Source organism: Cebus imitator, unplaced genomic scaffold, assembly GCF_001604975.1.
Source record: "Cebus imitator isolate Cc_AM_T3 unplaced genomic scaffold, Cebus_imitator-1.0 Scaffold179, whole genome shotgun sequence".
NCBI lineage: Eukaryota > Metazoa > Chordata > Mammalia > Primates > Cebidae > Cebus > Cebus imitator.
The window spans coordinates 1,323,710-1,335,930 of NW_016107494.1; the positions used below are offsets into that span (position 1 = coordinate 1,323,710).

The 12,221-nt window shown below is 34.4% G+C and overlaps 1 protein-coding gene across 1 annotated transcript in view; it reads right to left on the reverse strand.

Moving 5' to 3' along the window:
- KLRF2 (killer cell lectin like receptor F2) overlaps positions 1–11,928 on the reverse strand; it is a 14,907-nt gene extending 2,979 nt beyond the window's left edge. Inside the window, exons 1-4 of the mRNA XM_017545446.2 lie at positions 11,757–11,928; positions 8,169–8,264; positions 4,743–4,790; positions 372–520 (exon numbers count right to left, since the gene is read on the reverse strand). Coding sequence (XP_017400935.2) covers positions 372–520; positions 4,743–4,790; positions 8,169–8,264; positions 11,757–11,826 — 363 coding nt within the window. The 5' untranslated portion in view covers positions 11,827–11,928. The remainder of the gene's footprint in view (positions 1–371; positions 521–4,742; positions 4,791–8,168; positions 8,265–11,756) is intronic.
- Between the last annotated feature and the right edge of the window lie 293 nt (positions 11,929–12,221).

The window sequence follows — 12,221 nt, forward strand, 5'->3', positions numbered from 1 at the left end:
TTTTTTTTTGTTGAGACAGAGTCTAGCTCAATCGCCAGGCTGGAGTGCAGTGGCCGGATCCTAGCTCACTGCAACTTCCGTTTTCTGGTTTCAAGCAATTCTCTTGCCTCAGCCTCCCGAGTAGCTGGGACTACAGGCATGCACCACCACAACCGGCTAATTTTTTGTACTTTTAGTAGAGACAGGGTTTCACCATGTTGGCCAGGATGGTCTCGATCTCTTGACCTTGTGATCCGCCCACCTCGGCCTCCCAAAGTGCTGGGATTACAGGCGTGAGCCACGGCGCCCAGCCCCTCCCATGCTTCTTAGACAGTGAACCTGCACCTAGCAAGTTTTCCTTGTGCAGTTAGATCCTGTTTTTGATTTCTCACCAGCTCATCCAAATTTTGAATCACCAGTAAATGTGCCTGTAGCTGTGTACAATCATGTTGACTCTCTTTCCACGTTTTAAAAGAAGTTGAAAAACAATAACATTTCCCTTGGTTCAACAGCCAGTCATTTGGGCACAAATAATTATGTCCTGAAGAAAACATAGGGGAAAATTAATTAAACTTTATAGCCAATTGGGAAGATATAAGTATTATCAAATATGATTTCTTGGAAAATAGATTTTTCCAACTTATTTTTTATCATGAAAAAAGCAGTTCTATAAAATAAGAATAATTTACTAACCTATGTCCTGGAATTGGACAGGGTTTTGGATGATGGAGTAGGGAGAACAAAGTTTGTGGATTCTGATCCCCATAATCGGAGGAAGCAAATTATAACATTTTTGACAGTTAATTACCAACTGAAAAAGTAAAAGCTTATTGTTTAATTTTCTTCCACTATCTGGTTCTAAGTCCTTTGACATTTCAAGATTGTCTTTGCAACCTGTATTTCATGTCTGTGAGATTACTTACAATTACTGATGTCATTGTAAGTAAGAGATTACTTACAATTACTTACAATTACTGATGGGCACTTATTCTCCTGTGCTTTTCATTCATACTGTTACCTTAGCCTTGAATAGCCTCCTCTTCCTTCTTTACCTGCTAACTTTTTCTTTAATGTACAATTATATTCCCACCTTAAAAAGGAAGCCTTGAACCAGTCAATTTCTGCTGTCTGTAAAACTCAGCACTTAGGTATCATAAATGATATTTTTGCTAAAGCAAAGGACAAATAGTTTACATACTAGTCACTTGTAAACATCTCCATATCTTCCACATGATTGAAAGGCTTGTGAGGTGAGACTGTCACATTCATCTTTGAATCTCTTATCATTCAACACTTTGTATGTAATAAACAATTGTTGTTGAATGTTGAATGGTTGGATTAAATATTTTAAGTTAAAGCATGTAATATTTTCATTGTTAATATTTTAGTATGTCAACTATAAGCCTAAAATTTTATTTAAAAATTAATTTTGGAAATTAAATTATATGTCCAGCCAAGCTTAAAAAAGTAACCTGAGCAGGTATAACTTGAAGAAGGTTATTATGACCTAAATTTACATTTATGAAACTTCGTATATATTCTTAACTCATTAATACATGCTATATCGGGGCCAGTGTTGCCAATGCTGAAAATATTATCATTTAGAAAAATTGTGAAAAGATTCAGGATAACTGAATTGTAATTTCAGTTGTACAAATACATAGTTGTTTGCTAAAAGGTATAAAATGACCTCTAATATACCTCTCAAGTTACGATTTGAGAGGGGATATTTATTCATGATTATTAATGAGAAGGTGTCATTTAAATGAAGTAATTTTATTATGTAGATATTGACAGACTGGTCAATGAAGTATGACTGCAGTGCTGCAAAACACAATAAAAATACTCCAAATGATCAGTGTAACATGACGTGGACGCTAACTGTCCAAAAGAGTTATTGTAGGTAACTCAGCTTGAAGTGCTATCTTCTCTAAGAAGAAGAAATACAGGATGAAAATAGAGAAAAGTATTTATTGAACAACACTTTGCATCAATTGCTCTCTTAGAGGCTTTACATAATAATAACAACATACACATACAGCTGTTGTTGTGGGCCAGGCAGGTTTCTAAGCATCTTATATACATTCAGTTTTTAAAATAACTTTGTAGAGTTAAATGACACCAGAGAAGTATGAAAAGGAAAAATCAGAATATAAAAAATTCTGCCCAACCATGACCTACTTTTTGACAAATAAATGGCAAAGAACAAATAAAAGGAGGAGATAAGGTTCTATAAATTAAAAGAGGCATATTCCATAAACGATCTATAAATTCAAGAGGCATATTAACCAAATGCAATTAAAGTCTTTGATTATAATTCTTAGAAATCCAATGAAAAGAAAAGAAAGACATTTTAATGCTGACTATTAGAGGATATTAAGAAGTTATTGCTAATTTTGTTAGGAATTGTGGTAGACAGAATTTCAAAATGGCCCCTTAGATCCAACCTCTGGAGCACATGACCTTTGTAATTCCTTCGTGACTGTGGGTAAGACTGTGAATATGATGAAATGTCACTCACATAATCAGGTTATATTAGATAGCAAGATGACAAGATTTTGAAAACAAAACAGAAGGGTCCCCAGTCTGTTGATTTTGAGTTAATCTATAGAAAGACTATCCCAAGTAGGTCTGACTTAATCAGATGTAAGTCCTTGAAAGAGGGCTGAAGCCTTCCCTGAAGAAAGAGAGAACTCCTGTTGCCTTTAAAGAATTCAGCTTCCATGTTTCAAGAGGGTGTATGAGAGAGACACATGGCAAAGAAATGCAGAGGCCTCCAGGGGCTTAGAGGAGTTGTGGCTGAAAGCCGGGAAGAAAGCGGTAACCTATATCCTACAACTACACGTAATTGTTCCAGCACCATGAGAGAGCTTGGAAGAGGAGCCTCAGCTCTAGAAAGATGGGTGGTCTGGCCAGTGTCACATCTACACTGCACTCCCTGTAAGACCCTGAGCAGAGGACTTAATTAAACTGGGCCGTGACTCCCAACTCATGGGAACTGGGTGGTAACAAGCATATGTGGTTAAACTTCTGAGTGTGTGGTAATTTGTTATATACCAAACAAAAACAAATGCAGGAGTTGCAGTGATATTGTGATTGTGTTATAGCAAAAGGCGTCTTAAGCTATAAGATTCACATACAGAAGTATTTATATATTAAATGGTATGAGATCTAGTCACTATTTTAATATAATCTAGCTTGGGGATGGGGACGTGATGATAGTGGAGATATAGATGGAAAATATTGATGTGGAGATGGAAATATTGTACCTTTCAAACAGGTACAAGGAGATTTATTATATAATTCACTCTACTTTCATTTATATTTATATAATACAAATTTAAGTATATAATAAAATAAAACCTTATTAAGTAGGTGTCATTATTACCTCCAATTTACTGATGAAGAAATTGAGGAGTATAGAGATTGTTTAACTCTATGTACTGCTACAACATATAAATATCAGAACTGAAATTCTAATCCTGCTAGCTTAGTTCTACAGCCTATGTTCTTTTTTTTCTTTTTTAATTTTTGTACTTTAAGTTCTGGGATACATGTGCAGAAAGTGCAGGTTTGTTACATAGGAATACACGTGTCATGGTGGTATGCTGCATCTATCCCCCCATCATCTACATTAGGTATTTCTCCTAATGTTAGCCTTTCCTAATCCCCCCACCCCCTCCTATCTTCCCATAACCCCCTTACCCCACAACAGGCTCCGGTGTGTGATGTTCCCCTTCCTGTGTCCATGTGTTCTCATTGTTCAGCACCCACTTATGAGTGCCACTGCACTATACTGCCTCCACACTGTATTAGTGTATTAGTCAGAGTTCTTCTCAGCCACAACCAATGGTGTGTGTGTGTGTGTATGTATGAGAGAGAGAGATAGAGAGAGAGAGAGATTTAAGGTAGTGGCTCATGTAATTGTGGGGGCAGGCAAGTCCAAAATGTATAAAACAGGCCCTCAGGTTAAAAACTTGATATTATATCTTCAGTCTGAAAGGAAAAATTGATATTATATCTTCAGTCTGAAGGCAGTCTGGAGGCCAAAATCCCTCTTCCTTTGGGGACCTTAGTAGTTTTTCTAAGACTGAGCTGATTGGATAAGACCAGCCCACATTATGGAAGATAATCCATTTCATTCAAAATCTACAAATGTAAAATCCAGTTTCATCTAAAACATATCTTCCCAGTGACATCTAGGCTGGTATTTCACAAACCGTCTGGGTATATGGCCTAGCCAAGTTGGCACACAAAATTAATCATCACAGTTTTTTCAATCTACATGAAACATTCTATGATATAGTTATTATTATAATATCCCCATTTGAAAATTAAAAAACTGATGTTTAATTTGCCTAAATTCATGTAACCAGTTGGCTGAAATCTTTTGATTCAAACATAGGTCTAACCCAAGCCCACACTCTTCCCACTACAGCCCACAGCCATTACACGCCACACCTGTCATTGGATGCTTGATAAATACGTGGCAAGTTAGGTATGGCAGGAAATCCACTATCATCCTGTTGTTGACTCACTAGGAAAAACCCTATTTTCCTCCTTCTAGAAATCACCATTACCCTCCTTCCTTTCAACCATTTGAGATGCAGCAGTGGCACTGAGGAAGAGGATGTCCTTTTCAGTCCCATACCTTCTTCACCATTGCTGTTGGCTTAGTGTGTAACATGAGTGAATGCAGGAAGAGGGAAGTCAAAACTGCATTTATCCCTAAGAGTAGCACATAACAAACAAAAAGAGCATACCTGATAGACTGCTGATATTTACATTCGGAGAGAAATCCATTTTTTTATCTGTACTCAGTGCAAAGAAAAGATATGAGAAACATTTAAAAATTAAAAGCAATCTAGATACATGAGAATAAAGTACCAGCACGAAATGAAGGCATACTAATAAAAATTGTGAGTTTCTCTTCTCCTATGCAGCCATTCCTCTTCTTCCCCAGATTTAACTACTTTTCACCATATCTGTTTTTACTCCTTTAAGTGCAAATCACAATTCTAAATAATATGTGCGATCTTAGACTTCATATAAGATGTTACATTTTTGTATATTATTTTCTTTTTTTCATGGTCTTTTAAACTGATGTTCTTAACAGGCATGAGCTCCAGCACCTAGTCTTGATCTTATTTGTCCTTGTTGCAGGCCAAAAAAAATCTTTTGACCATATCATCAAGTTCCTTCAGCTTCCTAGTTGCATTATTTATAGTTTGTTTTCATATGGACAGAATTCATTGCTGGCTAGGAACACAGAACAGTTGTTAATCTGAAAAGTCTTTTAATTGTATTCTTGGGCTAGCTTCATTCTACCTAAAATTAGCCACCCACCTCCCATGTTCTTTTTTGCTGTTGTTTTTCCGAAAGAATGACTAGGAAAAAATATTTACTTGATTCTGCTTGCTTTAAATCTAAGTTAAAATCAAGACTGCTAATAACTTTGAAGGCATTGGTACAGTAGTGTGTTTTTAGGTACATTTAAAAATCTGACGCTGGCTGGGAGTGGTGGCTCAAGCCTGTAATCCCAGCACTTTGGGAGTCCTAGGCAGGTAGATCACCTGAGGTCATGAGTTCGAGACCAGCCAAACAAACATGCAGAAACCCTGTCTCTACTAAAAATACAAAATTAGCCAGCATGGTGGCACATGCCTGTAAGCCTCCTACTCAGGAGGCTGAGGCAGGAGAATCGCTTGAACCCTGGAAGCAGAGGTTTCGGTGAGCTGAAATAGCATCATTGCACTCCAGCCTGGGCAACAAGAATGAAACCCTGTCTCAAAAAATAATAATAATAATAAAACTGATGCTAATTTGCTTTGGGGAAAACTATTTATGTAAAACCTTCCTTTAGGATTATGTTTTTACTCATAGTGTTCTGAAATTACCTATCTATCATCTGTCTATTTATCTATATCATCTCTTTCTATGTATCATCTATTTTGGTGTCCTGTTCTGAACTTAGTAGGTTCTTATAAGCTGAAAACTCCGTTTTTTGGTTTCCCTTTTACCCTTGAGAAATGGTTTACATTACTTTTTCATTATTTTATGTCTACTTTTTTTTTCCCACTTATTTTCTTCTTCTGGAAGCTCGTTAAAAGAGCTATTGACCTTCCTGGATAAACAGGTGAATTTTGGTTTTCTGTCTCAGATAGCCTCTTATATTTATTTACGGGTTTTTTTCCTGACATTTTGCTCTATGTTCTGGGATGTTTGGTTAGCTACCATGACTTTTCAGGAGAAACGGCACAAGAAATAGCCAGGCTACATAGACCTATACACTACTCCCCTCTCTCACTCCAGAACCAAAACAAAGGGGTATACATCTTATTGCACCAACCACCAGTCCATAAATCAGGAGCTCTAGCTAGCTCTATCTATATATCTCACTGTTTTAGAGAGTTCTTTGATTTTATTTTATTTTATTTTATTTATTTATTTATTTTGCTTGATATAGGAGCAAAAGTCACTGAGTAAATGGACCAACAGATTGGCAAAGCACCAGTCTAAAAGAGCATGGCTTAGAAAGTCTTTCACTTAATTACTTTGCTTCAATTTTTTTTGGTTTCAAAGTTTATTTTATTTTTAAATTTAATTGCCAATAAGCATTGCATGTATTCAAGAATTACCTCGTTTTAGACCTTCATTTACCCTCTGACTCTCCTCTCTGAAATGGATCCCTGACTGAGCTTAGCCATGATGAACAGCTTCTGTCTACACTGCAGCTGTCTTTTACGCTTTAACTAAGGTTCTCTCCAATAGCATTATTCTATCCAGCTTTCATTTTCTTTAAAATTTTCTCCCCTTTCCATTCTATGTGCTTTGATTAATTTATTCTATTTTGTTATCATTTCTTGTTCTACGGATAGATTCTTGGGAGAGAGGAGATATAAATATTCATGGTCAATACTCCATTTTGACTGGAAGACATGGAAAATTTTAAACGGGTCAAAATCCAAGGACAAATTTTATAGAAACACATATATTGTAATTGTTACTAATTTATTAGAATAAAAAATATGGCTAGAAAAAATATTTTTCCGACTAGTAATTCATCAGCATGTCAAATTTTATTGATTTCTTCCCAACAGCATTTCTCTTTAAAAAAAAAAAAAAAACTGCATCTTTTATGTCATTTTACCATTTATACTTTGTTGAAGAGAAACTGATTTACAAGAGAGCATGTTGGCTGATAAAGATCATACTCAGTGTCTAACAAGCAACTATCTACTCCTGAATTTTAGGAGGATTTTTAAAGCCATAATAATTAGAACAGCTAATTCAGCTTATTAGAATTGCTGGTTAACAGAAAGCAATACTTACTTAGATAGATTCATAAGGACTAAAAAATAATCGTTTAACATTGAATGTTAAATAAGTGAAAACTTTCCGATTGTTAGTAATTGATTTCAATAAAGCACTGAACACATTTGAAGTGTATGATTGATATTCAGAGAAAAAATACATTAAGTAGAATACATATTTGGTCTGAGAAAAGTCTGACATTTTCCCTTGTTGTATTAGGAAAAACACAAAATTGCCCAATTGCCCAATACAAAAATACTTCTTACTAAGAAGTAAAGAATCTTCTACCCTAAAGAAGTTGCTTTAGGACTCACCTATTTTTGGAAATCTCATCTCAAAAGCCCCTAAAATCTATTTCCTGTCATGTTATATGTAAGCCACTACTCATTTTAGCTCACAGGCTTAAAAGCAAAACAAAAAATCAAAGAAACTATAAATTTCTTTGGTTGTTCAAATAGTATAGCTACAGCGTACACATATAAATACCACTTCAGGAAGAAAAAAGTCTGGAAGTCTACCTAAAATGGTTTTCAAAGGGGTCTTAGAAAAACTGTTTAAATAGTGACCTCACAAAGCGATACCAATAAGCATATACTCTTTTAGAAAAAAAAATTACTAAATTTTTATTATAAGATAATAAAGTCAACCTCTGTTGGGGGTTCTTTATAAGAAAAGAGGCAGAATAAATACTAATTTTGTATTTAAGCACTTAATTTTTTTAATGTAATGTAATTTTATAATATGACATATACCGCTGGTTCGTTTAATTTACCAATTTTGGGCTATAATGTATACCTTATCTTGGCATTAAGAGGAATGAAGGATCAATGTTTATCTTCTGAAAATGTTCAAAGAAATAAAAATTCATTACTCACGCCAGAACAGGTCAGTCACTGTCACAATGAAAATAAGGATCCCAACGCATCCAAATATGAGCAGAAGACAGTAACATTGTGGATACAGGGAGAAATCTGAAATGTTGAATTTTATTTCATGAATTTTAAAATTCTCGTGATTTTTTCACTTTATAAACATTTTTCTGTTTCATTTTTATTACAGAGATGATTCATATTCATTTTGGATATGTCATTAGAATTTATGATGACATGAAAATTTAAAAATAAAAAAGTCGATAATCCCAAACCAAGGAGATACTACTATTATTTAATGTTTTGAATTGTACTGAGATGGCTTTGTTAATTATTTGGTGGTGCTTTTGAAGACCTAAAATTGATGTCTTGAATTCCATATATATTATAGATACAAATAAATATGATATATAGTTATATAAATTATATATATTTATTACAACATATTATATATAAAATATAAATATATGCACTGTAAATGTATATAATACATTATTTTATATGTGTAAATTATATAGAAAGAATAATATATAGAATATACATATCTATGTCAGGCACAATGATGTGTTTTATTCAATTTAGTGACTCACTGTAAGAAATAAAAGAGGGAAAGAAATATTTATTAAAGTTCTAGTATATACCAGTCACTGTACTGGGTATATTCACATTTTATTTCACCTTATACATGTAACACATTATATTTTTCTGGATTTGGCTTTCTAGACAGGAATCAGTTTCAGCCTAGGCAGTGTTAGATCTCCAATAAATGATACTTATAAGGAATCTATGCTATAGTATTTCATTGCATTAGAGTTGACAAGAATAGTTTCCTTACAGTTGTAACCTCTAGAGAGGGTAAACAGGAATATATATATATATATATATATATATATATATATATATATACACACATACATATATATATAATCCTTTTCCAATTTTATCTACTTTCTTCTACATATTAGCACTTTTGAATAAATTAGATGTATACACTTTTTTCACAAAATTATGACAGGTTCCTTTTACATGCAGACATCATATGATTAGTATCTCAATCTAGAATCATTCTAGTCAATTTGCCAGGCTAGTGGTCAAAGAGAAAGCAAAGTAATTTGAGATACTCTGATAATTATTCCCTAGTTTTTGTTATTTTATCTATAAGCAAGCCCTTAATTTCATCATCTTGGTTGTACATTTCACAAAAAAATGCATCTTCTAAGTCATAATAAAAGTGCTGTTTTTCATATCTAATTACCGTGTGGATGCCTTACGTCAATAGGTTTTATGGATTTACTGCATCTGATTAGCTCTACAGCATATACTTAGAGAATTTACTATATGTAGTATACCTTTGGAAATTTACCACTCAATTGTCTGTATTACTAAGTCCAAAATAGTTTTCTTTTTTTTAACCTACCTGTAGATATTTCTACTGTTCAAGGAAATATGGAAAGACTTCTACTTAACTGAAAATCATCAAAATACATTTCTGTAATTTTATGAGGAAATACCAATCATAGGTATATGGATCTGCAGTTAACTGGTAATAAAGAACAAGTGCTCATTCCATACATGCCAGGGAGGGAGACTTTAAAGTTCTTGCCAAATAAGATTTATAAAAAACCTAACAATAGATCAAAACTTAATATTTTTATGTAAGCCATGATTTACATACTGTATCAAGCCCGTGAACAGAGAGCTGAGTACCTGACGCGCAGTATGCTGGCCTGTCCTAGCAATGCTTGGCTAGATGCCATTGGCTTACAAGGGGCTATATAAAGAAATTGACCTTCAAAATCTTTTAATGCTACTATTGCAAGAACAATAATTGTCTTATTTTATGTTCTTCATGAGAACTCAGGAAAATATTTTTTTTCTGAATTAGGATCAAGATGAGTTATACCTATCTTAAGAAATAGGTGTCACTTTATCTCATACACAATGTGAATTGAACAACTTGTCAGGCTTCCCTTATCTCAATCATAACAAGGAAGCTTAGAAGCAAATGTATGGCAAGAACAAACATGCCTACAGTAATCTTTCTGGCCCAATTTATTTTCCCACCCCTATCCTTCATTTATAATTTAAACAGATATTATCTTATATTTTATGTATCAATACTCAGATTTTAAGTACATACTCGTGTATTAAGAAGTAGTTTATAGATTAAAAATAGTAAATTTAGTTTAACATCCACATAAAAGCATCATTAGGTAGATTTTTCTTATTATAAATCAATGTACTGAGATTTAAGAAGACTAAATGCTTCTTCCCAGAGCTCTACATTTAGCCTGTGGGCTATAGGGTCTGACTCAATTTGTTTTTTGTTTTTTTTTTGTGATGGAGTCTCACCCTGTCACCCAGGTTGGTGTGCAGTGGCATGATCTCAGCTCACTGCAACCTCCACTCCCTGGTTCAAGTGATTCTCCTGCTCAGCCTCCCACGTAGCTGGTATTACAGGTACGTGCCGTGTCACACAGCTAGTTTTTTGTATTTTTAGTAGAGACAGGGTTCCACCATATTGGCCAGACTGGTCTCGAACTCCTGACCTCAGATGATCCGCCTGCCTCAGCCTCCCAAAGTGCTGGGATTACAAGAATAGCCACTGCGCCTGGCCTGACTCAGTCAATTTAATACCATTGGTACTAGCTTTTGCTGCATCATGGAAGTAAGTTACTACTGAAAAGCAAACATTTGTTTCATGATATCAAAACACAAAAAGATCCTGAGTCTTCAGATAATGACAAAAGCATCATTTTGGGGGGTAAGGGGGTTTGCATTTGCTAGATATAAAATGAGACAGTACACCAGAATGTTTGATACATATGGCAGAGCTGCCACTGTGGCTGGTAATTCTGAATTTCTAGCCTATGTCATCTTAACTTAGGTCTTGACTATTTCAACAAGATTGTTTTCAAAATTCCTTTTAGACAAATCGAATTCAGGCACCAGCATGTTGTTTACCAAGCTTGTCTATAGAACCTGTAACAGACCTTAAAAAACAAAAACCAACCACACAGAGCAGCCCTAAGGAGCAAAGATTAACGTTTTTCTTTTCTCCTCTTCTCTCATTCCCAGTAGATTGTTCTACCAATCCTACAGAGCTTTTATGAGGATTAAAACTAATATATATATGCTTTTTTAAGCTGTAAAGCACTACAGGACCACTGTTACTCCCACCACCACTAGATCTTGCCTTCCAACTGTAATAGGCAACTTCACAAAACACGTTTTCGTAGATACCATACCAAGATAGGTGTTTCCATAAACTTTAAGTTTTGTAGGAGGAAGTTTCTGTAAAAGCGCAACTTTTCAGCCTTTTCTTTGAAAGTTACACTCTTTCTTATGCTACAACACACAGGATTATACATCATCATATTAGCATCTCTCTTACCTCATGGCCCTGAAAATGCTGCGTTGTTATTGTTGATGCTTTCATGAATCTAAATAATCTATCTCAGACAATTTATGACCATTTTGATATTTCTTCTTATAATCAGTTTTAAGATATTAAAAATATTCAAAGATAATTCTCTTCCTAGAAGAATAATGCAATTTTAAACTAAATGGGGGAATGGGGGACAATATTCCTACCTTTAGATTTCTGCTTGGATTTACAACCATTCTTGAAATTCAGCATTATATACCCATCTTCATTCTCCATCTCTTCAAATGTTTAATATATTATTATCCAGAAGATAGCACAAAGAAAATGGAAACTAATCTCAACCTTGGTATGTCTCTTAAGCACAAGATACCAAAGAAACTAAAAGGAAGACCAAAAATAGTCAAAATTTATTCAGACTCAGATGTCTAAAACCACACAGGATGTGTTGGTAAATGAAAATGGACATAAGCTTGTTAATATTTGGCTATAATTCTGTGGATTTCAAGATAAAGGTAGCTAGTCCTTTCTACTGTTTCCAACAAATGGACTTGTGTGTACCTGCCACTTGTATGCGGTATATTAGAAACTTAATGGTGAACAAGATAGACGTACTTCCTTCCTTCATATCTTTTTTCATCAAGTAAGAGAAAAAATAAAATAAACTAAATAAT